This window comes from Magnolia sinica, chromosome 12, assembly GCF_029962835.1.
Source record: "Magnolia sinica isolate HGM2019 chromosome 12, MsV1, whole genome shotgun sequence".
Classification (NCBI taxonomy): Eukaryota; Viridiplantae; Streptophyta; class Magnoliopsida; order Magnoliales; family Magnoliaceae; genus Magnolia; species Magnolia sinica.
In genome coordinates this window covers 2,802,298-2,825,746 of record NC_080584.1, presented here as the reverse complement: position 1 = coordinate 2,825,746, position 23,449 = coordinate 2,802,298, and the positions used below count along the sequence as shown (strand labels likewise).

Below are 23,449 nucleotides of genomic sequence, written 5' to 3'. Positions count from 1 at the left end.
TGATCGGGGGCTACACTTCGCAAAACTTCCATGCATGAATGTGGCCCACCTGCAAAGCACCAGCTGAGATTTGAAAGGGGGTTGGGCGAATGGTAGATAGCGTGTACACTGAACACTCGCTGGGGCCAAATCTCATGATCTGGGTTGTTCATTGACTGTGTGCTTTCACTGAGGGTCCACAACTGTGAAAACACAATAATCTATCGATCCTAACCGTCCAATCACAAGGCTTTATCCTGCTGAATGTCTGCATCTAGGATCCTCCAATTGCTGGCAAACGAATGGTCCAGATTTTGTCCCACATTTAAGGAGCAGGGAGACATTCTCTCTAGGGATATCTCCAAGATATGTAGCTCTGATTTTTTCTTTTTCACTCAAGGAGAACCTTTAGTCCTATTGGATGGTGGGAGGGGGATAATGGTGCTTTACCATATCAAGATCCGGCCACACAGAAAGTGCCACGTGTCAAACACGCAGTCACTCTTCCCATCTTATTATTTCCTCCATTTGCTACTTCTATCAGCTGAGAGTGGAGAGAGAGAGAGAGACAGAGCTGAGAAATGGCAGCCTCAGTTATGTCATCTTTGTCTTTGAAGCCTTCTCCTTTCCTTGAGAAATCCTCAGCCGTTAAAGGCATCCCTTCTCTTGCGAGGCCCACCTCTTCCTTCAAAGTCCAGGCCAGTGGGGTCAAGAAGATCAAGACCGACAGACCTTATGGTTAGTATCTCTAACATCCATACTCTACATGGCCACATAGAAGATCTGAACCGTTCACCCGGTGGGGCCCACCTTAAAATGCCCTGGCCCAAAACGTCTGCCTGGCCCACTCATCACGTAGTCCCTACATGAGTGCATCAAACATGGAACGTCGTCGTTTCCTTTCCAACCATCCCATATTTGTAGAAAGTGTGGCCCACCTGATTAGTGGGCCTGCCTTTTTATGGCCAGAGCACGTTCATGGTGCTCCCACATCAACGGGCTGGATCTCACACGTACTCCATGTTGGCACGTATGGTGGGTAATGGAGGTTCAGAGCGATCTGAACGGTCGGATCTACATTTCCCAATTACTGTTAATTTTCCCACCTGGAATGAAATTGATGGCCCATTCTTGTCCATGGTCCATCCCACTAGTTGAAGGAACTGGGTCCAATCATAGCCGTACGTGCCCGCCCACCTGGCCCATTTGTATCCCTACACGCATCTGCGTGTTACTTGACATTCTAGAATTAACGGTCCAGATCCAACTAGAGCATGCACTGACATTCTTATCACTCTTTTTCTTTTTTTCTTTTTCAATTTTATTTCTGATTATTTTGGAAAACTATGAAATATTCGTAGGAACCGGCGGCGGTATGAGCCTCAGGAACGGTTTGGATGCATCAGGAAGGAAGCCTAAGGTTAGATTCTTCTACATTTTCACATACATACATACATACACACATGTACATACACATGTTCATACATTGACATTTTTATTTTTATTTTCATTTGGATGTAGGGAAAGGGTGTATACCAATTCACCGATAAATACGGTGCCAATGTGGATGGATACAGGTTAGAACTCTCTCTCTCTCTCTCTCTCTCTCTCTCTCTCTCTCTCTCTCTCTATATATATATATATATATATATATATAGAGTATCTGTTTATCGGATTTTGTGATTGTCATCAGTGAATGTGGTCATTAATCTAGGCCATCAATTTAGTAGTGGAGGCAGGCCGGGTCACGGTCCCGATCATTATAAGTTTATAACTGAGTTGTGCTTGCAACAAAGGTGATTCGATCCCGACTCAACAACTCAACTCAGGACTGAATGAGTTACAGGCCTGAGAACAACCCTGGAATGAAAACCTGATAAGCAAATCCCGACCATTGCTGCCACTGGGCCATTGGCAGAGCCACCTCTCGGATGGCCACACAAAACTCCTCGGTAATTGGGTGATCTAAACCATGCAAGAAGTAGCCCACAATGTCCATTAAGTCCACTGTCCAGGACTTAATGGACAGTGGGCGAATGATCGAATGCGTTCAAATATATGGTAGTAGGCTGTGTGGGGCCAACCTATGATGGCACAATACCCCCCAAGGATCATCCCTATCAAAAACTCAGGTGGGACTCACCACAGGTAGCAATGCACAATCATTGCCTAGAACCTATATGTTCAGTTGTTGTGGCCCTCCTAAGTCTTGGAATGGCTTCAGTTTCAGTGCCCCTTCATCCCAGTAGGGCCTGCTTGATATACAGGTTGGATGACATATAGACAACATGGTGGACTGCACACATCCTCCCTATTTTCTCCCATTGTTCGCTTTGGTGTGGCCCACCTAAGTTATGGATCAACCTGGATTTTGGGATCTAGGTCTAATGGACGGGTTGGATGACACTCACACATCACAGTGCGCACTACCTCGCTTGAACATATGGTAATTACAATTCATCGTGTGAGGTGGGCTATTTGCATTGAGTGTACACTAGGATGGGAGCAGTGGCCTTTCAAGAGGTGGCCGTTTTGATGGACGGCTAGGATGAATGAGCACATTTGACGTACTGAAAATTTTCCAAAGTTCGTAACTTTGCATCCAACCGTCAGATTGTGATAAAATTTATTTGTTTTTTGGGTAGTATGATGAGCTCTACACAATGGAAATCTCATAATAAGATGATTCTAAATCACGTGTTTTTTTGGTTTTTTTTTTTTATGCAGTCCGATTTACAGTCCTGATGAATGGTCGCCAACTGGTGATGTCTATGTTGGAGGTAAGATCTCCCAAAGGAGTTTCTCTCTCTCCCTCTCTCTCTCTCTCTCTCCATTTCCATCTGTTTATTTATCCAGCGATGATGATATGACCTGCTTTCAATGACAATCCAAGTTGGCAATCTGAAAAAAAAAAAAACAAAAAAAAAAAAACATTTATTTGGTAGTCCATTACATTGATTGGCCATAGCCAAAAGAAAGACTTTTACACTCTATTACCCCTCCATAGGATGGCCTGAAAAATAGATTGCCAAGTTTATATATATATATATATATATATATATATATATATATATATATATATATATAAGGATAATAAAAAAATTTATTTAAAAAAAAAAAAGCAGAGATGACATGGAACAAAAATAATAGAAGTTAGACCGGTGTGACAAATCTTGCCAAAATTTTGATAACATCGATAATTTCAAATTTTCATTAACTAAACGATATCATCATAAGATTTTCACAATGTTTGTAGTTTCAATTTGTTCTTTGAAATTATCCCGATATTAACAAAAAAATATATATATTAAAATTTTTAACTAACTCGTTATATAATTGTATATTAACATTTTACATTTATTTATTAATTTATAATAAACTATTTAAATTTTTTATTTTCGCAAGAATTTCCCTACAATATCCTGAGAAAAACCTGAAATTTTAAAAAATCTCCCAAGAAATTCCTGAACCGAGAAATTTCCAAGAATGAGATTTTTCACTATGATTCAAACCGGAGATATTTATTGATAAAGTGCCACTTTGGAGGGAGCAAATGCAATGCATAATAATAATCTTGCTATCGTATTTAGAATCCAACACCTAATGTGGATTAAGAAACCTATTTTATTCAAATTCAAAACTCCTTGTAATATCCCAATCTTGCCTTTAAAAGGGCGCCAGTTTAAATCAATCTTGTCCTCAAGGTTATTTCTACTCATCGCCCAAATCCAATGCCAATATCAGTATCAGCGTCGTCTTTATTTTAAAGCAAACCGCCTGTGAGGAGAAAATGTTGTTGAGTTTTGCAACAGTGACCAAGGTGATTTTTTATTTTTTTTTGCAATTACTATATGGTTTGAGTCTCCTAATAGGAAGAGGAGTCTGCTTGTCTCCCCCTATTATCACCCAAATCCAATGGCTAATATTAGCCTCGATGTCTTATTTGTTGTAGATTGAACCACCCGTGAGGAGAAAATGTTGTTGAGTTTTGCAACAGTGACCAAGGCAAAATTTTCATCACGATTGCGATGTGGCGTCGCCTAATAGGAAGAGGAGTCTGCTTGTCTCCCCCTATCACCACCCAAATCCAATGCCAATATTATTACCAGTGTCTTGTTTGTAGTAGAGCGAACCATCCGTGAGAAGAAAATGTTGTTGAGTTTTGCAACAATGGCCAGGGCAAGTTTTTCATCTCAGTTGCGACATGGTGCGTCTCCTAATAGGAAGAGGAGGCTACTTGTCTCCCCCTATCATCATCCAAATCCAATGCCAATATTAGTACCAGCATCTTGTTTATTGTAGAGTGAACTGCCCTGAAGGAGAAAATGTTGTTGAGTTTTGCAACAATGACCAAGGCGATTTTTTTCATCACAATTGCAACCTGATGTGTGTCTCCTACTATGAAGAAGAGTCTACTTGTCTCCCCCTATCATCACTCAAATCCAATGCCGATATTAGTACCAGCATCTTGTTTGTTGCAGAATGAATCACATGTGAGGAGAATATGTTGTTGAGTTTGCAAAATGACCAAGGTGAACTTTTCATCACAATTGCAACATGGTGTGAATCTCCTAATAAGAAGAGTCTACTTGTCTCCCCCTATCATCACTCGAATCCAATGCCAATTTTAGTACCAACGTCTTCGTTGTTGTAGAGCGGTGAGTCTCATAATAGGATGAGGAGTCTGCTCGTCTCCCCCTATCATCACCCAAATCAATGCCAATATTAGTACTAGCGTCATGTTTGTTGTAGAGCGAACTGCCCATGAGGAGAAAATGTTTTCGAGTTTTGCAACAATGACCAAGGTGAATTTTCATCACAATTGTGAGATGGTGTGAGTCTCCTAATAGGAAGAGGAGTATGCTTGTCTCCCCTATCCTTACCCAGATCCAATGCATTATTTGGTACCAGTGGCTTGTTTGTTGTAGAGCGAACTGCCCATGAAGAGTCTCCTGATCGGAAGAGTCTGCTTGTCTCCCCCTATCATCACCCAAAACCTATGCCAATATTGGTGGCAATGTCTCGTTTGTTGTAGGGTGAACCACCCATGAGTAGAAAATGTTGTTGAGTTCTGCAATGGTGATCAAGGAGAGTTTTTCATCACAATTGCAACATGGTGCAAGTCTCCTAATAGAAAGAGGGGTCTGCTTCTTTTACCCTATGGTATTTGGAGTAATCACCATTATATTAGTCCTTGTCTGACAGTTCTGCAAAGTATGCTTCTCATCCTGTAGCCTAGCTAATCTCATAGTCATGGTTAGTGACTGGCTGACTGCCTAAGAGATCAAATGTCTGGGCAGACATCATCTTCTAACCCGCACACAAAGCAGCTCATCAAGAGCGACTCTGTTAGCCCAATCGTCTGATTTGGCCGTCTCTTAAACCCATTTAGTATTATTTGAGTATGGAGCTTTGTTGGAATTCTGCAAGGGCTCCTCAAAATCTTCTAACTTGATTGGATCAAGCGTAATCCTTGCATTGATAATGTTGAGTCACTTTTTCCTCCAAATGAAATGATACCAACAGAACCTTCTTCTACTAAGATGTGTGATTGAAATCAAAATGCTGGTCGACCCAATATATCTAACTCATCAATCCTTTCCTTATTTAAATGTGGAAACTCAATCCATGTTTAAACAGAGGATTTGGTTGTTCGGGACTCCCATACCTGATCTAATAGGGGGTGAATGGTTACTCCTTGCCTTGTTGTTGATTCATTGCTTTTAGTAGCTCCTCCTACCATGACTCAAATCTGTAAAAGTTGCCTTGAAATCTCTCGTCCAAGAACTGGATTGGCGTTCCAAACCTTCCTTGAGTTTCTTAATCTTGTTTTCAATATTCTGGAATCATGCAACGTCGGCCGGTGACATTGACACCCAAAATGATAAAAATAAAATAGAGATAAATATTATTAAATTGCCACTTTGATGGCAAAAACCTCCACACAATGCTTCAGTGCTTTTGTTTTTTGTCGTTCCTTTTTTTTTTCCCGCTTAACATTCACTTTACTATTTATAATCCAACACCTAATCTAGATTAGGAAACTATCTTATTCAAATTCAGAACTACTAATCATATAATAATATGTGGATAGGAGTCCACAGTATGGACATGTATAACTATAATGATTAACTTTACCCGTACTGGTATTCTATAACAGTAACAGTGGTCGTAATGGCCACCACAATTACCTTTACGATATGGGTTGTAATGGCTGCTATAGCCCCCACAATGGCCGTTACCATCTCTCTCTTTTTATAAAACAAAAATAAAAATAAAAAAGAAGGGAAAAACTTGTATCAGCTCCATAATAGACCGTTATGGGGCTGTTGCAATCTTAACGGGGGTGTTATGGACCATTACGAGGGCTGCAACGGCTGTTACGGGTAAAAAAATTTTTCCATAACGGCTGTTACAACCCGATAACATGTAATAATTGCCATCTTTACCTCTACATAACGGCCATTATAGCTCACCAAGTGCATCGTTAGACCAGCAAGTAGAAATCTCATATTCATTAGACCAGCAACCTCATATGTTGGCCATTTTGATAAGTGCAATAACTACTTCATGGAATTTGTAGTTTCCTTTGCAATCTAAATATCAATAAACATCAAATCAATATCTAAACAAGCCCTGGAGCTAACCATATCAAATCCAATATAAAAAACTTTGGCCTACCACCCATCCACTTCAAAACCCACCAAATCAACGGTGACGATCACCATACTTGTTAACCTATGGCCCATTGTATTTTTTTTTCTAATTGTTAATTGGGGGAAATGCAGGGACCACAGGGCTGCTGATATGGGCTGTAACCCTTGGAGCTCTTCTACTAGGAGGTGCACTCCTTGTCTACAACACCAGTGCTTTGTCTCAGTAGAAAAGTTTTTTTTTTAAAGGACAAAAAATGTAATTCTTATCATCTATTGCTTTGGAATACTGTCTAAAGCTCTTTTGGGTTTTCTCCAAATTCAAGAATCTCTCTTTCTGATACTCTCTATAATCTTTATAATATCTTGAAACTATTATGTGGATTTTATTTTATTTTTTTTCCGGCTTGGTGTGGTGACTCGTTCGGGTTCAAATTGAGTCGCGACTCAGTAGAGTCAAGGATAAATCAGGGGTGACTCATGGCACTAACCTCTACCGGTCCCACCCGAGCCCAAGTCGAGCTGGATGAGCTGAACATCCATGTGGATTACTCCATAATCCACTAATGTAACTAGGGGTGGCAACCGATCGCCGGCCCAGCGAGCCTAGCCAGGCAATGGACCAGGCTCGGACCCATTCGTTTGGCCGAGCGGCTGGGATTGGCTCTGGCATGTATGGTCCACAACTAATTTTGGCCCTGGGCTTGGGTTCATATCATTTTATCCCAGCTCTCCTATTGTTAGTTAGGCAACACAGGCATTTTTTCATGTAGACCGTTCATTTCATTCCTCTAAACGTCGATTTCCTTGTAAACATGTGACCCACTTGTTCAACGGTTGGATTAGGATTGCTTGGGCCAGGTTATCTTTTGGGCTTTTTGGGCTTGGATCCCTGCCAAGGCCCACCCATTGCCACCCCTATATGTGATGCTCGGCACCGTCCATTCCATGATCCGGACCGTTCAGTGATGGGCATTACATTGAGATTTCAAACTTGCCGAAAGAAAGTCCCCTGATGGATCATCGTAGCCATCTGATTGTTGGTCTACAGATGAATGGTTTAGAAAATATAGACAAATTGTCCATATGCAACGTGAAGAGAAATTGATGGGTGGAATTATTACGAGGATGAGATTTACCTGGGGCCCACAAAATGAGCAACCTGGACCACTCAAAGACGGGCCACGTGTATCATGGACACTTGAGAGCCTGAGGCCCAGTTGTGTTGAGCATGAGACACGCATATGTGATTCCCTGGTGAAAGCAGTGGAAGAGAAAAACTTATATACTCTGGCAGCCTATCATGGATGATATACGTAGACGTTTAGAAATTGTATACGTGGCATTCAAGTGAGTCAAATTGTATAGCGGCTAGGATCTTCCAGCCTGTGAATTTCTAGCATCTGATTCATCCACATCGGAAGCAACAGATAGATGGTCCGGATTACCGAACCATTGCTGAGGATCCTACAATTCCCCACTCAATCTAGCCGTTGATGCAAAAACAGGACTGTTGAATGGCTAAATCGCAGCCGTTGGTTTTATTCAATGGTTCCAAAATCAAGCAACTCAACCAAGCTTGCCGAACACAGTACAGAGATTTTCTAAGCCCACACTCACCTCTGCCGACAGCCAAACGTGTGAACCAAGCACGTGTGAGACATTGAAGCCATTCGTAAGGTGGGCTCCACCAAACGCACGACCCGTTCACAAAAAAATCAATCCAATCCACTCATCCGATAACAGAACACGTGTACGGCGGATGTGGAATGTTGCACAATTCGTAAACCGTCCATTGTTTTCATGCAAGCACGGGCAACGGCTGGTAATCTACCCGGTAGGGCCCACAGGATGCCTGATAGGATGTCATGCAAGCGGACGTAGCAAGACTTGAAAGTAACCGTGGGGCCCACTTTGATGTATGTGTCGTATATCCGCACCGTCCATCCGTTTTGCCAGCTCATTTTAGGGCATGAGGCCAAAATGAAGCAGATCCAAATCTCAGGTGGACCACACAACAGGAAACAGTGGTGACCGAATGCCCAACATTAAAACCTTCTCGTGGGCCATAAATGTTTTGGATCCAGCTGATATATGTGTTTTCCCTTCTTCCATGTCTCTGTCACACTATCAACGGCTTGGATAACAAATAAACATTACGGTGGGCCCTAGAAAGTTTGTATGATAGGCGTTCAATCACCACTGTTTCCTGTGGTGTGGTCCACCTGAGATTTGGATCTGCTTCATTCCATAGGATCATACCCTAAATTGAGCTAAAAAAAACGGATGGACGGCGTAGATATACAACACATATACCAAGGCGGGCCCCACAGTCACGGCCTCACCGAATCCGTGTCCACAGGACTTCGTATGCTGCAAAACAACGAGATGAATAATCCCATACGCGGCCGGCGTCTTTGCAGAGCATACACGCGTTTCCAATTCCAACAAATGAGGCAAACGGGTCAGTGATCCAGACCATTGATTCGTTGGGGTCCACCTTGATGGAGCAACCAACCGAAGAATTTCCAAATGGCAAGAAGCCAGTAACCAATGTTATGACCTTTTCATTTTCAACTGAAAGTGCAACGTTGCTGTCTTTCCCTTCTTAACCGTCCATCTTACGTCCACAAATCAAACGGCTAAAGATTTTCATATCAAGGAAATTCATGGTGCTTGGTCAATCCATGGAGGGTTATATAAAAAGCTTTTAGAGGCATTTGAGTTCTCATTCGTTCGATCTGTGTGGACCCATGTGTCTGTTACATCCAACCCATTCATCCAAAATTCAGGTGGGCCACAATACAGGTAGCTATGGTTAGAGAGACACCCACCATAGAAACTTCAAGATAGTACATGGGGCCCAAAGTGCCCTGTATATGCCATCCAATCCGATCATCAACCACCTCCCGCCAGGATGAACGGACAGCCCACAGATCCGGCAATTCCATAACTCAGGTGGGCCCCAGCAAGTGCCTTCATACGTTTTAGGCGTGATCTCGCATTTTTCGCTGTGGTGTGGCCCACCTGAGTTTCGCATCGGCCTGATTTATAATCTGTAGAGCAAACCTGATACGGCACACCAGATGCACGGCCTGGATGCTGCAGACACATCACGGTGGGCCCCACAGAAGCTCGACCATATAGGAACTCAACATAAATTCAAATATGTGTGATGATCATTCATGAAAATTTCACACTTCACAGTCATAGCTACAAAACCCAAATCTCCAATACAAGAAACTCTTATTGCTATGGACCTGGACAGGAATTCTAGCATCCAAACCGTCCATTTCCAGAAGACCCAAAACAAATAGGATTACAGAAAACCAATGTATAGCATCTGATCACTCAGATTCTACAATAATCTATGCTTCTATAGATTAAGTCGAGCAAGATTTCAAAGAATATTGAAAGCGATAATCAGTACTCAGAAAACAGGACCTCCGAATTCTCTGTAATGGATATTACAAAGAAGGGCTAGACTACTATGCGAACCTTTCGACCGTTTCTTAAATGGCGGCGATCATCTGCCGGACAAGCCAATCAAGACCATCCAATTCACGGTCCGCTGTGGATGGAGTGGATCCACATTGGAGAATTTAAACATTGGGTGTCCATTGAAAGGAGGGTTAAAAGATCGGCAAGCAATCCGGACTTGATAGCCGGCATCAGACGATTAGGATCAGCCGATCGATGTGATTTTTGGGCTATGCCTGAAATTCTGTGGAACCTATATATCTACGGTGGATGACTCACTATCTCCATGTAAGAAAAAGCGGGAAGACGCGCATAGTAGCATAGCCATGGACAACAGATATGAAAGATATTTCAGCAGTAATGGCACTCACCGGCCTTGAGGATGGACCAACTGTGAGAAGTCGACGACTCCGATGGCGTCTTCCGAAGTGGTCCCAGCTGAGGATTCTCCCTCGTATGTGGGCCCCATGTCTACAGCCAATGGATTCAATGATGATGATTGGTACTCCCCCTCGCCAATTGCCGGAAGACTGAGAGGATTGGTGAATCTCACCTCACTCCTCGAAAGAGACTCTCCGGTGGTGTCACTCCGGGTATAAGCTTCATGCAACTGCAACACATACTCCAAGTGCCACAGCACTTCACCCATGGTGGGCCGGTTCTTCCCCTCGTCGGCCAGGCATTTCTCTGCAATCTCCCCAAACTTCTTCAACGACTCCAATGAGTACTTCCCTTCGAGCTTGGGGTCCACAATGGTCTCGAGCGATCCCTTCCGTTGCCATTGGACCGCCCACTCAGCGAGGTTGATCTGGTCCCTCGGCAAGGTGGGGTTGATAACAGGTCGGGCACAAACAACCTCAAACAGCACAACGCCAAAAGAGTACACATCCGACTTGTCGGTTAGCTGTTGCCGCCGGAAGTATTCCGGATCGAGGTATCCGAAGCTTCCCTTGACTGCGGTGCTGACATGGGTCCGATCCAACGAAGGGCCTGTCTTCGACAACCCAAAATCCGCCACCTTCGCGACGAAGTTCTCATCCAACAGGATGTTGGTGGTCTTAACATCTCTGTGGATTATACCTCCATCCAACCCCGTGTGGAGGTAATGGAGCCCGCGGGCTGCGCCAATACATGCCTCCAGCCGTTGCTTCCATGGTAGAGGAGGGAGATCACTCCCGAACAGATGGCTCCTAAGGGTCCCATTCGCCATGTACTCATAGACCAAGATCATCTCGTTATGTTCCTCACAGTACCCGATCATCGAAACCAGGTGCCGGTGCCTGAGCTTCGAAAGCATTTCAATCTCTGTCTCGAACTCGGCCAGGCCTTGTTGAGACTGGGGGTGGGCCCGCTTGATCGCAACCAAGCTCCCGTCCTCGATCACGCCCTTGTAGACCTTACCGAAACCGCCTGTCCCAATCACCAACGATTCATCGAAGTTCTTCGTAGCAGCCCGGATCTCTGCTACTGTGAACCGCTTGCCGATTCTGGTAGTAGCCATTGAGCCATTCGCCATCGAAGGGAACTTGGATGCCCGGACATCATTTGTACTTCCAAGGATACCTTGAAGGACAAGCGGACGCCATCTGGGAGACTCAGTTTTGATTGGACCTGACATCTTCTTCTTCTTGCAGAAACAGAAAATCACAATACATAAAGCTGAGAGAACAGCAAAAGCAGCCACTCCAGCGCCAATTACCACAAGCAGAATCCGCTTCGAATTCTTACCCGCTGCCCCTTTCCCACCCGAATCAAATATCTCCAAGGTATGCGCAAGGTTCCCATTTCGGCTGAGCTTGAGAATCTCTAACGCGTTCAAGATCGCTTCAGTGCCCGAACCGCCAGCTGACGGATCAGGCCCCAGCTGGACCCAAAGAGTGTCCAGCTGCGGCGACACCAAATCGATGTAATCCTCATGATAGGCCTTGTTAAGCCCTCCAGCCCGCACAAACACATCGAAATTCTCTGCTGCAGTCTGGTTATTGATGTAGATTTTGAAAATCCGCTGATTGGCCTTGTCGTAGTACAGTTCACAGAAGTGTAGCCGGACCAGGTAATCGAAATTGGGGTCGACGATGAATTTCCACGACATGTTGAATCTATTATCCATGACTTGCGCATTCGTCATCGTTCTCGCATCTTCATACACCAGAATAGGAGCAACAGATACGTCGCTGGGATATGCATAGCTAATGTTTGAAGAGTTCTTAATCACAGCTGAAGCAGAGGCTGCGAATATGTAGTTATCGTCTGATTCCCATCTCCTCCATAGATCTCGATCCTGGCCTGGAGCGATTTCTTGTCCTGCCACGTTCAATCTATACATAGTTTCAATCCCCTTATCAACCAAAGAAACGTTCGCACCATTTCCGGCCACTTTAACTGCAGACTCCGGGAACAGTCTGCTGAGAACTGGAACAATCTCAATAGCATTCACGAACGCAAATGTCCCACTGGCTGGGACGAACTTGATCAAGATCTCAGCTGTTTTGATGGTAAGGAAGTACTCCTTCATCAGTGCTGAAACAGTCGAATTGCTTCCCAGTTTTGCCAAGTACGTATTCTTCCACGAGATCTCATCAACGACATTGAATCCTGAGACCAGTCTCAGATTGTTCGCCAACACATCGAATTTGGATGTGTTCACATTGAGATTGTTATTGAATGGGAACGGATAGAAATGGAGCCTAACATAGTATTCCCCCGAGAGGACTCTGAAGGTGTAATTTGAGGGACTGGAGAAAATCCGGGCAGTCTTATATAAACTTCCATAGACCGAATTTCCACTGACCGTGGCCGTCGATGCGGATATCCCTGGAGAACTGAGGGTTACATTCGTGTTATTACCATTCAAATCACCGACCCATCTTCGGCCATCAACAATGATACTAGAATTTGTGCCGCAATCTATCAGAAAAGGATCGGTTTGAGCTTGTGCTATTCCGATAAAGACATGCATTAAAACAATAAAAATCAGCCTACAAGCCTCCATGATTTTGCTCCAACGTTTGAAAAATTCCAATCTGATCCGTCAAGAACCCTTCAAAGATTGAGAAACTGCAAAAAGCCTGTCTCCGTTCTCTCAATCTTCGATCATTGACAAAAAACTGAGAAATTACATAAAACCCACTTGGGATTTTTCCCTGGCATTCAGAAAACTTCCATTCCGAGCAGTAGAAAGTCCTCGACGATGTATTGAGAAATTACAGAAAACCCACTAGGGATTTCCTCGGAGGCTTCAAAAATTCTAACCAAATTTCCAAAAGTCCTTGAAAGATTAGAAAACCCCAATTGGGATTTCTATTCCAACCAAAACTCCAGAAATCCTTAAAACACCTAAAAACCACAGAAAACAAACTTTTTTCTCCGCAGATTTGAAAAAACTTCACAGAATCTACTTTTTTCTACTCTAATTCATCAAAATCTATTGATTTTCAAAACTCCAACCCAAATATCCAAAATCCTTTCAAAAATTCCCACTTGGGATTCCTCTTTGAACCAAACACAAATCCTTAAAACACTGAGAAACCCCAGAAAACCAACTTGGGATTTTCTCTAATGATTCGAAAAACTTCAACAAAATCTACTTTTTTTCTCTCTAACTCATCAATCTCTTGATTTTCAAACATACAACAAGACTAAGCCTACAAACAGCACAACCACAGCATCAAATCCATGGGGCTATTTTCTCTTTTTGATTTTCCCAACATCAGGAACTAAGAAAAACCCAAAAATCAAGAACACCCCCCAATCATTCCATCCCAATCTGGAAAAAAAAAAAAAAAAAACCACCAAAAATCTACCCAAACATTACTGAGAAGATCTGAACTGTGATATATTACAAAAATCTACAAAACCCAGCAAGGGAAATTGAAAAAAGCAAGGATATTTGATGGAAATATTGGACGGTTTTTCCTTACCAGCGATGTGAAAATCCAGAGAAAGATTGCAAATTCCTGATGCTTTTTTGAGTCATTTTCTGGGAAAGGAAAGCAAGGGATAGAAATGCAAGGAGTGGGACTTTCTTTTTTCTTTTTGTTTTCTTTTATAAAGAGGAATTCTTTGATACTCTGGCTGAGTGTGATGGATGATACGCGGCCACTTAGAAGTTACTTTAAAATTGAATACTTGGCATTACAAAAATTCAAATTAAACTTTCAAAATGATGGGCCCCAGTAGAGACGTGTTATTAACGAAAATATAGGATTGCTTGATCTTGTGATTATCGGATTGCTGGACATTGATTGGACGGTTGACAGTGAAAGCATCCAATTCCAAGAAGTAGATGTCCACTAATCAGTGGTTCGGATTCTTCAGATATTTGATTTGAGGTTGCGTGTCAATGCAATCGAGTTACACAAATTTCCAGTTTCCTTTGAGCTACAATTTCGGATGCCTGCGTATCAAGTGACGTAGTCTGCCAGAGTATCAAATAACTTCGACCTCTTAAAACAAAATAAATACGACTGGAAAGTAGAGACAATGGGACGAAAATAATCCATCTACACGCGTTACTACACGCACCCGCGTGTGCCAACTGACACGTGTGTGGATCCAATCGTGCGGACAGATCATTTATTTAGAGGCTCAATCTGTTTAAATCTGTAAGTGAAGTGTCTGTTAACCAATGGTATGGTTTAGAAAAGCTTGCCAGTTTCTCTCTAGACCGTCCATTGTTTTCTAAATGTGTGGTCTGGATGATTCTTTAAGAGCAATAATTTCCTAATTTATACATTGTATCCCATTTGATATACGGATTGGATTTTATAAAATCCTGCTAAGATGGTTTGTATGGCTGCGTGTAGAATTGCGTGTGGGATTAGCAAACCGCGAATTAAACAATATGGCGTTAGCACTAACATCTACTAAATGGTGGCAACTCATCTAATGTACAGGTGGAATCAATTCATGAGGAATCCGGACCATCTTAATCATGAAATCTCAGTTCTGGGAGAGAATAAAGTTAAAATTGCACTATTAACCGTCTGATTTTTCATAATTAATTTGGATATTTGATGGCCACCAATTGGATGGTTAGGATCGTTCAATTATGAGTCTATGACCATTCTCAGCCTCTGGCCCATGCATGGTGGGTCCTCATTTTGGAAAGTCCGAATCACTGTCCCTGCATCCGACGTGTAGACCGGATGAGTCGTCGCCATCTGTTAAAATGGTGGTAAACTAACGTCTAGTGTTAGTTGAGGGTGGTGAAATGGGTCGCGGATTGAGTCCTACCACTGCCAGGACAGACTCGGTCCTGGGAAGGGCTGTGTAGGTCCCACCGTGGCGTAAATATTATATCCACACCGTCCATCCATTTTATAATATTATTTTGACTCAAAATAAAAAATATTAGGCAAAAAATATCTAATTAGGCCACACCACAAGAAGATGTAGTGGTAATAAATCCACCGTTGAAAAATTCCTAGGGCCCAGATTGATGTTTATTTTCCATCTAAAATGTTCATAAGGTCACATACATCTGGATTAAGGTGGAAAATTATTATTATATTGATCAAAAACTTCTCTGGTCACCGAGAAATTTTCAACGGTAGGCGTTCAATCCACACTGTTCTTGTGGTATGGTCCACTTGAGGGTTTGATCTATCTTATTTTTGGGAGAATAGTTTTAAATATTCTTTTAAAATTTATGGACGGCGTGGATAAAACACATACATCACGGTGGGCCCCACGGAGCTCCTGCTAGGACCGAGTCTGTCCTGCCAGGGTAGGATGCTCCGCGTCCGCGGATTCGCTGGATCCGTGACTGTGGGGCCCACCTTGATGTATTTTTTTAAAATATCCATACCGTCCATCCGTTTTCCCAGATCATTTTAGTTATTTTAGAAAAAAAGAACTAGCAGATCTAAATCTCAGGTGAACCACACCAAAGTAAACAGTTATGAATGAAAGCTCACCATTAAAAACTTGGCGAGAGCCGCTGATGTTTTGGATAAAATTTATATTTGTTATTTTCCTTCATCCGGATCTGTGTGACCTTATCAACAGGTTGATGGAAAAATAAACATTGCAGTGGGCCCTAGGAATTTTTTAAAGGTGGACATTCAATCACCACTTTTTCCTACGGCGTGGTCCATATGAGATTTTACTCTACTTTATTTTTGGGCTCATGATATAAAATGAGCTGGAAAAACGAATGCACGGTGCGGATACACACACACACACACACACACATTAAGGTGGGCCCCACAGTCACAGATCCACCCACCTCGCTGGACACCTGGTTTTTACGTTCAGTAACTAATCTTTACACCCACTTTTTGAAACTACCCCAGTTTTTTAATTTTTGGTATTGAAAAGAAAGAAATGTAGACTATTTTAGTTGACTAAAATTAGAAAAAATGATTCGTTACAAAATAAATAAGGGTTTTATGTCACGTCTCTTTACTCTTTAATTGGGGATTTATTTGATACTCTGGTAGAGTACGAAGCTTGATACACATGTTCTCAGAAATTGCGGCCTTTACTTGAATTAAGAAATATAAATGGACCACATTGTGACCATTACCTTGGATAATATAAGGTAGAAAATTCAATTTTTAACCCTTCTAACCTCTAACATCTCTGCTGAAAATAGGGCACTGAAAATTTTTATTCTTAACCGTCCAATAGATGACCACCAATCAGATATGCAGAGAATTGCATAGGTGTAATTTTTTTGTTCATGACACATCTAAAGTGGGTCCCATATTTTTCACGGTTTAATTTGAATTAATTGTATCCTATATATGAAATTTCTAAATATTTTTTTTTATGCGCCTGCGTATCGTGCATCACACTTACCAGAGTACGGCAGTGTTCTTTTACTCTTTTTTGTCTGTGACCAATTTAGTACATCGACGGACTACCTTAAATCCTACTCCACAGGATCTCCAGCCTTACGTGAGGCCAACGTAAGATGGGCATATCCGTTGATCTGTCCCATCCATCCGACGGTGGGCCTCAGACTGATTATATTTCAACCACTAATTTTTCTTCTTTTCTCTTGGACTGATATTGAACGTTTCTCGACCGTCCAATTTTTGGTGTAGGATCGATAGTGATGATTTTCTCCCGAGTGGCCAACCCTCATCCACTCAAACAATCGTAACCGTTCAATTAGTGGACCTTTTCTCTCTGAGATTCTGAACTAGTAATTGTATCATCTTAACCATTCATTTCTACGGTGCAGATGAGTTTGTTGGGGAGTCAAATAAGTGGGATCTTACAATCTGATCCACCCAAAGTGGACCCCATCACAATAATGGTAGAAATCAACAAAAGTTGAAAAATGAATGGTAGAGATCTTCGTCGAAACCTCCTATTTACCTTTCCTTTTCTATTTTTCTTACACGCGAGTGAGATGGAGAAAGACCTAGCATATAAATGCCGACCTGCCATACGTGTGATATATCAGGTCCATTAAAAATGTGAAATTTACTGTGGAAATTATCTGATAGAAAAATCTAGACGCTTCAATTAAATAATATGGTGAAAATCCTAACTGAATTTGGACCGTTGATCTATTCTCTAACAGCTCTTTTTTCTCAAAAGAAAAGGGCTAGTCACATGATGATCTTAAGGGAATTATATTACGTCTATATCATTATAAAGAGAATTTCTACCTAATGAACGGAACAGATTTCTCATTTATTCCAATTTAGCACGTATGGTGTGGGACCCATTTACAATCTTACTCGCGCGAGTCTTGTTAGAAGGCTGCGAGTGCGGTTGTTGGTGCCAGAGATGGAAATTATCATTATTTGGGGGAATTATATGATACTCAGGCATATGACACTTGATGCGCAGGCACTTAGAAATTATACACGTGGCAAACAGTAACTTAATCTAAACCGACTAATTTGTGTAAACCACTGTATCTAAGCTACTATACTGAAATAAAATTTCTATAACAGTCCTAAGCTCTGATTCGTGGATACTTGTTTGTTAAAATAAGACAATGAATATTTTCATTTTCATCCGTCCAATAAATGTCCACCAATCCGGTACTCTTAAATCAAATGATCCCAATATTTTATATATGCTGCATCTAAATTCAGAACCTTGATTTGGACAGTTTAATCAACTAATATTATTCTACTTAGACGATTTCCTGGAAATTTCATTGTGCCAGCGTATCATCCAGCATAGTCTGCCAGAGTATTAGTTTTTCTCATTATCCGGGAGGTGGCCACATGCTTTTGTCTGGAGGACGATCAGCAGAGCAATTATTATAAGCATTTTTTACATACCTAAAATGACCCTGGTCTTTCTTTGTTATTTTCATCAAACCCAATCCTGTATTCTTGAAATACCGAAACTAACCCTGAGATACGGACAAGACTCCTGACCGGCCACCATTTTCAAAATGGTGGTGTCTTGTCTCATTACACGTGGCACGCGTATACAGATATCTGGACCAACCAAACTGTACGGAAACATTGAGGATTGAGGATGGCTCAAAAATCATAACTATTGATAGATCCTATCCATTGATTTTGTAGTTGTCAAATGGACGGTTGGAAATGATTTTCGAGGCAAGGGCAAGCATGTATTGTCGTCTTCTCAATTTGGTTTTTTGCTTCATGCTCTATCCACTGTGGGTCAGCGATTTTGAGTGGTCTGGATTGCCGTACGATTATACGGTAGATGAGTCACCACCATTTAAAAAAAGTTGGTCCGCACGTACTTCCAGTAACGAAGTACAGCAGATTTTCTATGCATTTGTCCCCAATGTACTGTGACTCAAGGGAACGCGGATCCAGCGAGGTGGACCACACCACAGGAAACAACGGTGAATGAACGGCCACCATAAAAACCTTCGTAGGGTCAACCGTGATGTTTATTTTCCATCCAACCCGTTGATAAGGTCACACAGACCTGGATGAACCGAAACCACAAATAGCAACTTGATCCAAAACTTCTGTGGCCCCACTAAGTTTTAAACGGTGGGATTCAATACCTACTGTGTGGTCCACATGAGATTTGTGTCTGCGTCATTTTTGGGACCATACCCTAAAATGAGCTGGAAAAACTGATGGACGGCGTGGATATATAGCACATACATCTAGGTGGGCCCCACGATCAGGGCCTCACCCACCGGGGTCACACCTAATCCGCTTCCGATTCAAAGAGTACGTTGGGTTCATCTGGATGGAATCCGGACCGTTCAACAGGATGTGCGCCAATCAAACGTCCAAAGGGCTAAACCCTACGCTAAAGAGACAAAAATGAGTACTGGTCCAGTTCATCGACGTACGTAGCATAAATAGTCAATAACCTACGCCATTCGAAGCATACAGCCGCTTATCTGCACGCGCCAAAATCGAACGGCCTAGATGTACTAAAGTAGCATAGGATGCAAGATCCACGCCGTTCATCAGTTGGGCCCCATCCTTCTGATGCTCTAGACTAAAATTTATCACGGCTTACATTCCTAATGGTAGATTAACTTCAAAACCATCTGTTGGCCACCAATCAGACAGATATGAACATCCTAACCATTGGATTCTTTAGCTGCGACGATCTATGATGCGTCCAACCAGTGGTGGGGCCCACCTATGGCCTCCTCTATCATCTGTGATGCATGCGATGAGATTGAGGAGCACACGTTTGGTCGTACCTTGACCTATTATAAATGAAGATTCGTACGGTCGGACGCCGATCCTTATCTCTGCTACTTCCACGTGCATTGCATCTCCTGCCACTGCGAGTGTTAAATACGAAAACGGCCCAATCAGAGGTATTTGCGCATCTCTACTTGCACAAACCACTCGAGCCACACATGGCATACGTGTGAAAGATCTGTACCGTTCATCAGTTCAGGCCCATCACGTATGTCTGTTATCACAGCCAGTCTTATCACCACACATGTACATGAAATGGGCGCTAGAAAAGGTCATTGATACACCTTCAACTTGCAGGTGGGGCCCACTTGATGAGATGACCATGGAACGTACACATGGGCTGTCCTGATGATGCCACATGTGGCATTTGTAGCTTTTGCGAGTACCCATTGCATCTCTGTAACAACAATCAGCATCCAGGGCGTTTTCGGTCATTTTCACGAGCAGCAGTTGGTCTACGACATGGAGTTAGAAGGCCTCGCAAGCTGTAAGGATCTTAGATTGCAGAAAATCACAAAACTGCCCTTTCACAGTCTACTTCCATTTAGATTAACGAAAATGACGAAACAGCCCTCCCATTTCATATACGAGAGGGTATCTCAGGCAAAGAAATGGCCATAGGGGCGTTTTGGTCATTTTGAAGAGATCCGTTGGTCTATTACGCGTCTAAGAACGTGCGAGCTCAAGCTGCAGCGTTTTGAAATGAGGTAAATGACAAACTTGCCCACCCTTTTGTCCATTCCCATGTGCTGCTCCATGGCCCACCAGATGCTAGGACGCTCCTGATTTCTGGGCAATACGACAGAAATCCAACCTGGTCTCAGGGAGGAAAATAGAGGAAATCCAGCAGATTCACATTGGGGGCATTTTCGTCATTTCATTATTAGGGGCATTTTAAAGGTTCATTTGGGAACAAGACGATGATCAGAACCGTTCAAAAGGTCTCCAACCATCAATAGGCCATGGGAAAAGTTATGAATTACCAAAAGATCCAATCCGTTGCATATATTCACAGATAAAATCATGGCATCATTAACGGTTCAGATCCAAGTCAATTTTACCAATCGTTTGGATCATCTTTACCAGAGAAGTGACCATCAATGGCCTATCCATCGTGGGACCTACCTTCTGAAGTGGGCCTACACTGATCCATATGGCCCATCTGGTGCATCAATATTCACTTCAGTAGTCCCGAGGAGTACCTTAATTTTATCGGACCGTTAATGGGCCGAGCTCGATCCGTCTGGTCCCGGACCAGTTACTGTTCATGCCTGAAATAGGCAAGAAAATCAAGGCCACAGATCATGATTTCATAAATGGGCTTTTGTGCGGGCAAACCAAAAACACAGCCCATATCATGGCGGGCCTAGTTAGAATCCAAATCGGGTCCATGTGATCCACTGATTGGTGGCTGATATAAATGCTCATGCAAGGTAAGTCTTTAATCAGGCTTATGGTGGCCCACCCACCGTGATGTATCTGTTTATCCACGCCGTCCATCCCTTCTCTCAGATCATTTTAGGGTATGTGCACAAAAATGAGGCAGATCCAACGCTCAAATGGACCACACCATAGATGACTCTTGCATTCCACATGGGGGATTTTTGAGGATATATTCTGTGGACGGTGGTCGGTGTCGCTAGGGAAGCACCGACTCTTGTTGCATTGGTGCAAGGAAGTGGGCCCCAGTCATATGATGCTGTCCAGTAGTAATGCTGACAGGATCGCCTGGCCGTTTCCTGCATGGCATAAGACGCCCATGTGTTGAAATCTGACAAACGCGTGTGAGATCCAAGCCGTGCATCAGACAGACCTAATTGGGTAATGCCAACTCTGAAAAACTCAGGCCAGTCACATATTAGAATCACCAGCCAACGGTCCAAATCAACATTCGAGCATGGCCCATCCAATGATCGGATTAAGCCTGAATTTCTGAAAGAAGGCATTGTCTACCAGTTTAAGATCCACCCAACGGGCGGATTGGGTCAAACACACGTGTGCCCTGCTTCCACGCGTGAGGAGCATTGAAAAAGCGTTCTCCCTCTAGCACCCAAACATTGATAGAAAATAATGGCATGCGGCCTTGATGGCGGACGCGGATCGGGAACTACCCCGCCGGTCCCTAACTAGGAAAGCATTGGGGCTCTGAGGGCCCACTGTAATGTATGGGTTTTATCCACACCGTCCATCCATTTTACCATATCATTTTAGGTCACACGCCCAAAAACGTGGCAGTTCCAAGGCTTAAGTGGACCACAAAGAGGGGATTAGACACCTACCGTTGAAAACTATTTAGGGGCCACAAGTTTTCGATCAAGCTGATATTTGTATCCACCCTTCATCCAGGTCTATGTGACCTTATGAACAGCTTGGATGGCAATTAACCATCATGTTGGGCCCTAAGATGGTTTCAACGGTTGTCGTCACTATCACCGCTGCTTCCTGTGGTGTGGGCCACTTGAGCATTGGATCAGCCTCATTTTTAGGCTGACACACTCAAATGATATGGCAAAATGGATGGACGGTGTGGATAAAACCAATACATCACCGTGGCTCCACAGAGCCCTTGTCCCCCCTACCCAAGGACAGGTTAGTACCCAATCCGCGTCCCTTGATTGTACGCAGCAACAACCAAGACATGGCTTTATGAAACCTAATCAAAGCATTGACTAAGAAGTACTGTCCCTGTCAAGTACATGCGTGCTGACATGGCACACGTGAGCAAGATCTTAGCCGTTCATCATGTAGATTTCATAGTGAAAAAACCAGCTTGGGTCAATCATCAGGTGGGCACACTCGTACCAACTGATGGACATGGGGCCCACCTTAACGGATGTGTTGTATATCCACTCCCTCCATCCATTTTTTCCAGCTCAATTTAGTGCATGGAAAGTCCAAATCTCAAGTGGACCACACCACAGGAAACAGTGGTCATTTAACTCCCACCATTAAAACTTCTTGTGGGCCATAAAAGTCTTGGATGTAGCTGATATTTGTGTTTTCCCTTCATCCAGACCTATGTGAACAAATCAACAGGTTGGCACATGCCATAAAATGAGCTGGCAAAACAGATGGACGGCGTGGATATACAGCACATGTATCAAAGTGGTGGGCCACACCATGAGGACATCTCTTAATGAACGCTAGCCCGAGTAAAAACCATTTTTCCTTATCCGAGCTGAGCATTGAGGGAACCTGAGCAATCAACGCATGGAAATGGGCATATATGGTGGGGCCCATGCTCATTGTCAATATTTTTTTATACCGTCCAAATTGTAAACCAAGCATCGCCACATCTTCGAGCTGTGTGGGGCCCACTGTGATGAGTGAGTACGATCCAACCCATCCATTAGATGCCCCCCCCATGCTAAGGGCTGGGTCCCAAAATAGAGCCTGATCTACTCCTCAGGTGGGCCACACCGAAAGGAACAATCAGAGACTGGCTGCACGTGCTGGCTATGTACGGCTCACCGTGATATGTGAGTGGCATCCAACCCGTCCATTAGATGTGGCATGTTACACGCCTCGATCTGAAAATCCAGCTTGATCCAAAACCCAGGTGGGCCCCACCAGAAGGAAGAACTGGAGACATTTAGGTGAAAGGTCCCACCATAGAAACTTCTAGATGGAATCTAGGGTCCACCATGTTGTATTGTTACTATTGTATATGACATCCAAACCAGTCATCAGGTATGCCCTACCAGGATGAAG

General features: G+C 43.0%; 2 protein-coding genes across 2 annotated transcripts; one reads left to right on the top strand and one right to left on the bottom strand.

The window, feature by feature from the left end:
- The first annotated feature begins 507 nt into the window (after positions 1–507).
- LOC131220788 (photosystem II 10 kDa polypeptide, chloroplastic-like) lies at positions 508–7,017 on the top strand. Its single transcript, XM_058215634.1, has 5 exons — positions 508–717; positions 1,341–1,399; positions 1,501–1,556; positions 2,707–2,759; positions 6,768–7,017. Exons 1-5 carry the CDS (start codon positions 561–563, stop codon positions 6,860–6,862), a joined length of 420 nt encoding a protein of 139 aa, XP_058071617.1. The 5' UTR covers positions 508–560; the 3' UTR covers positions 6,863–7,017.
- Positions 7,018–9,859: 2,842 nt separating this feature from the next.
- On the bottom strand, positions 9,860–14,136 carry LOC131220785 (probable receptor-like protein kinase At1g30570). Its single transcript, XM_058215626.1, has one exon. The coding sequence runs from the start codon at positions 13,102–13,104 to the stop codon at positions 10,480–10,482; it is 2,625 nt and encodes an 874-aa protein (XP_058071609.1). The 5' UTR covers positions 13,105–14,136; the 3' UTR covers positions 9,860–10,479.
- Between the last annotated feature and the right edge of the window lie 9,313 nt (positions 14,137–23,449).

Bases quoted from the DNA above. Each gene is read 5' to 3' on its own strand.
- LOC131220785 (XM_058215626.1), bottom strand. From the start codon at position 13,104: ATGGAGGCTTGTAGGCTGATTTTTATTGTTTTAATGCATGTCTTTATC.
- LOC131220788 (XM_058215634.1), top strand. From the start codon at position 561: ATGGCAGCCTCAGTTATGTCATCTTTGTCTTTGAAGCCTTCTCCTTTC. The intron at 1,400-1,500 runs GTTAGATTCTTC...ATTTGGATGTAG, and splicing joins CATCAGGAAGGAAGCCTAAG to GGAAAGGGTGTATACCAATT. The intron at 2,760-6,767 runs GTAAGATCTCCC...GGGGAAATGCAG, and splicing joins TGGTGATGTCTATGTTGGAG to GGACCACAGGGCTGCTGATA.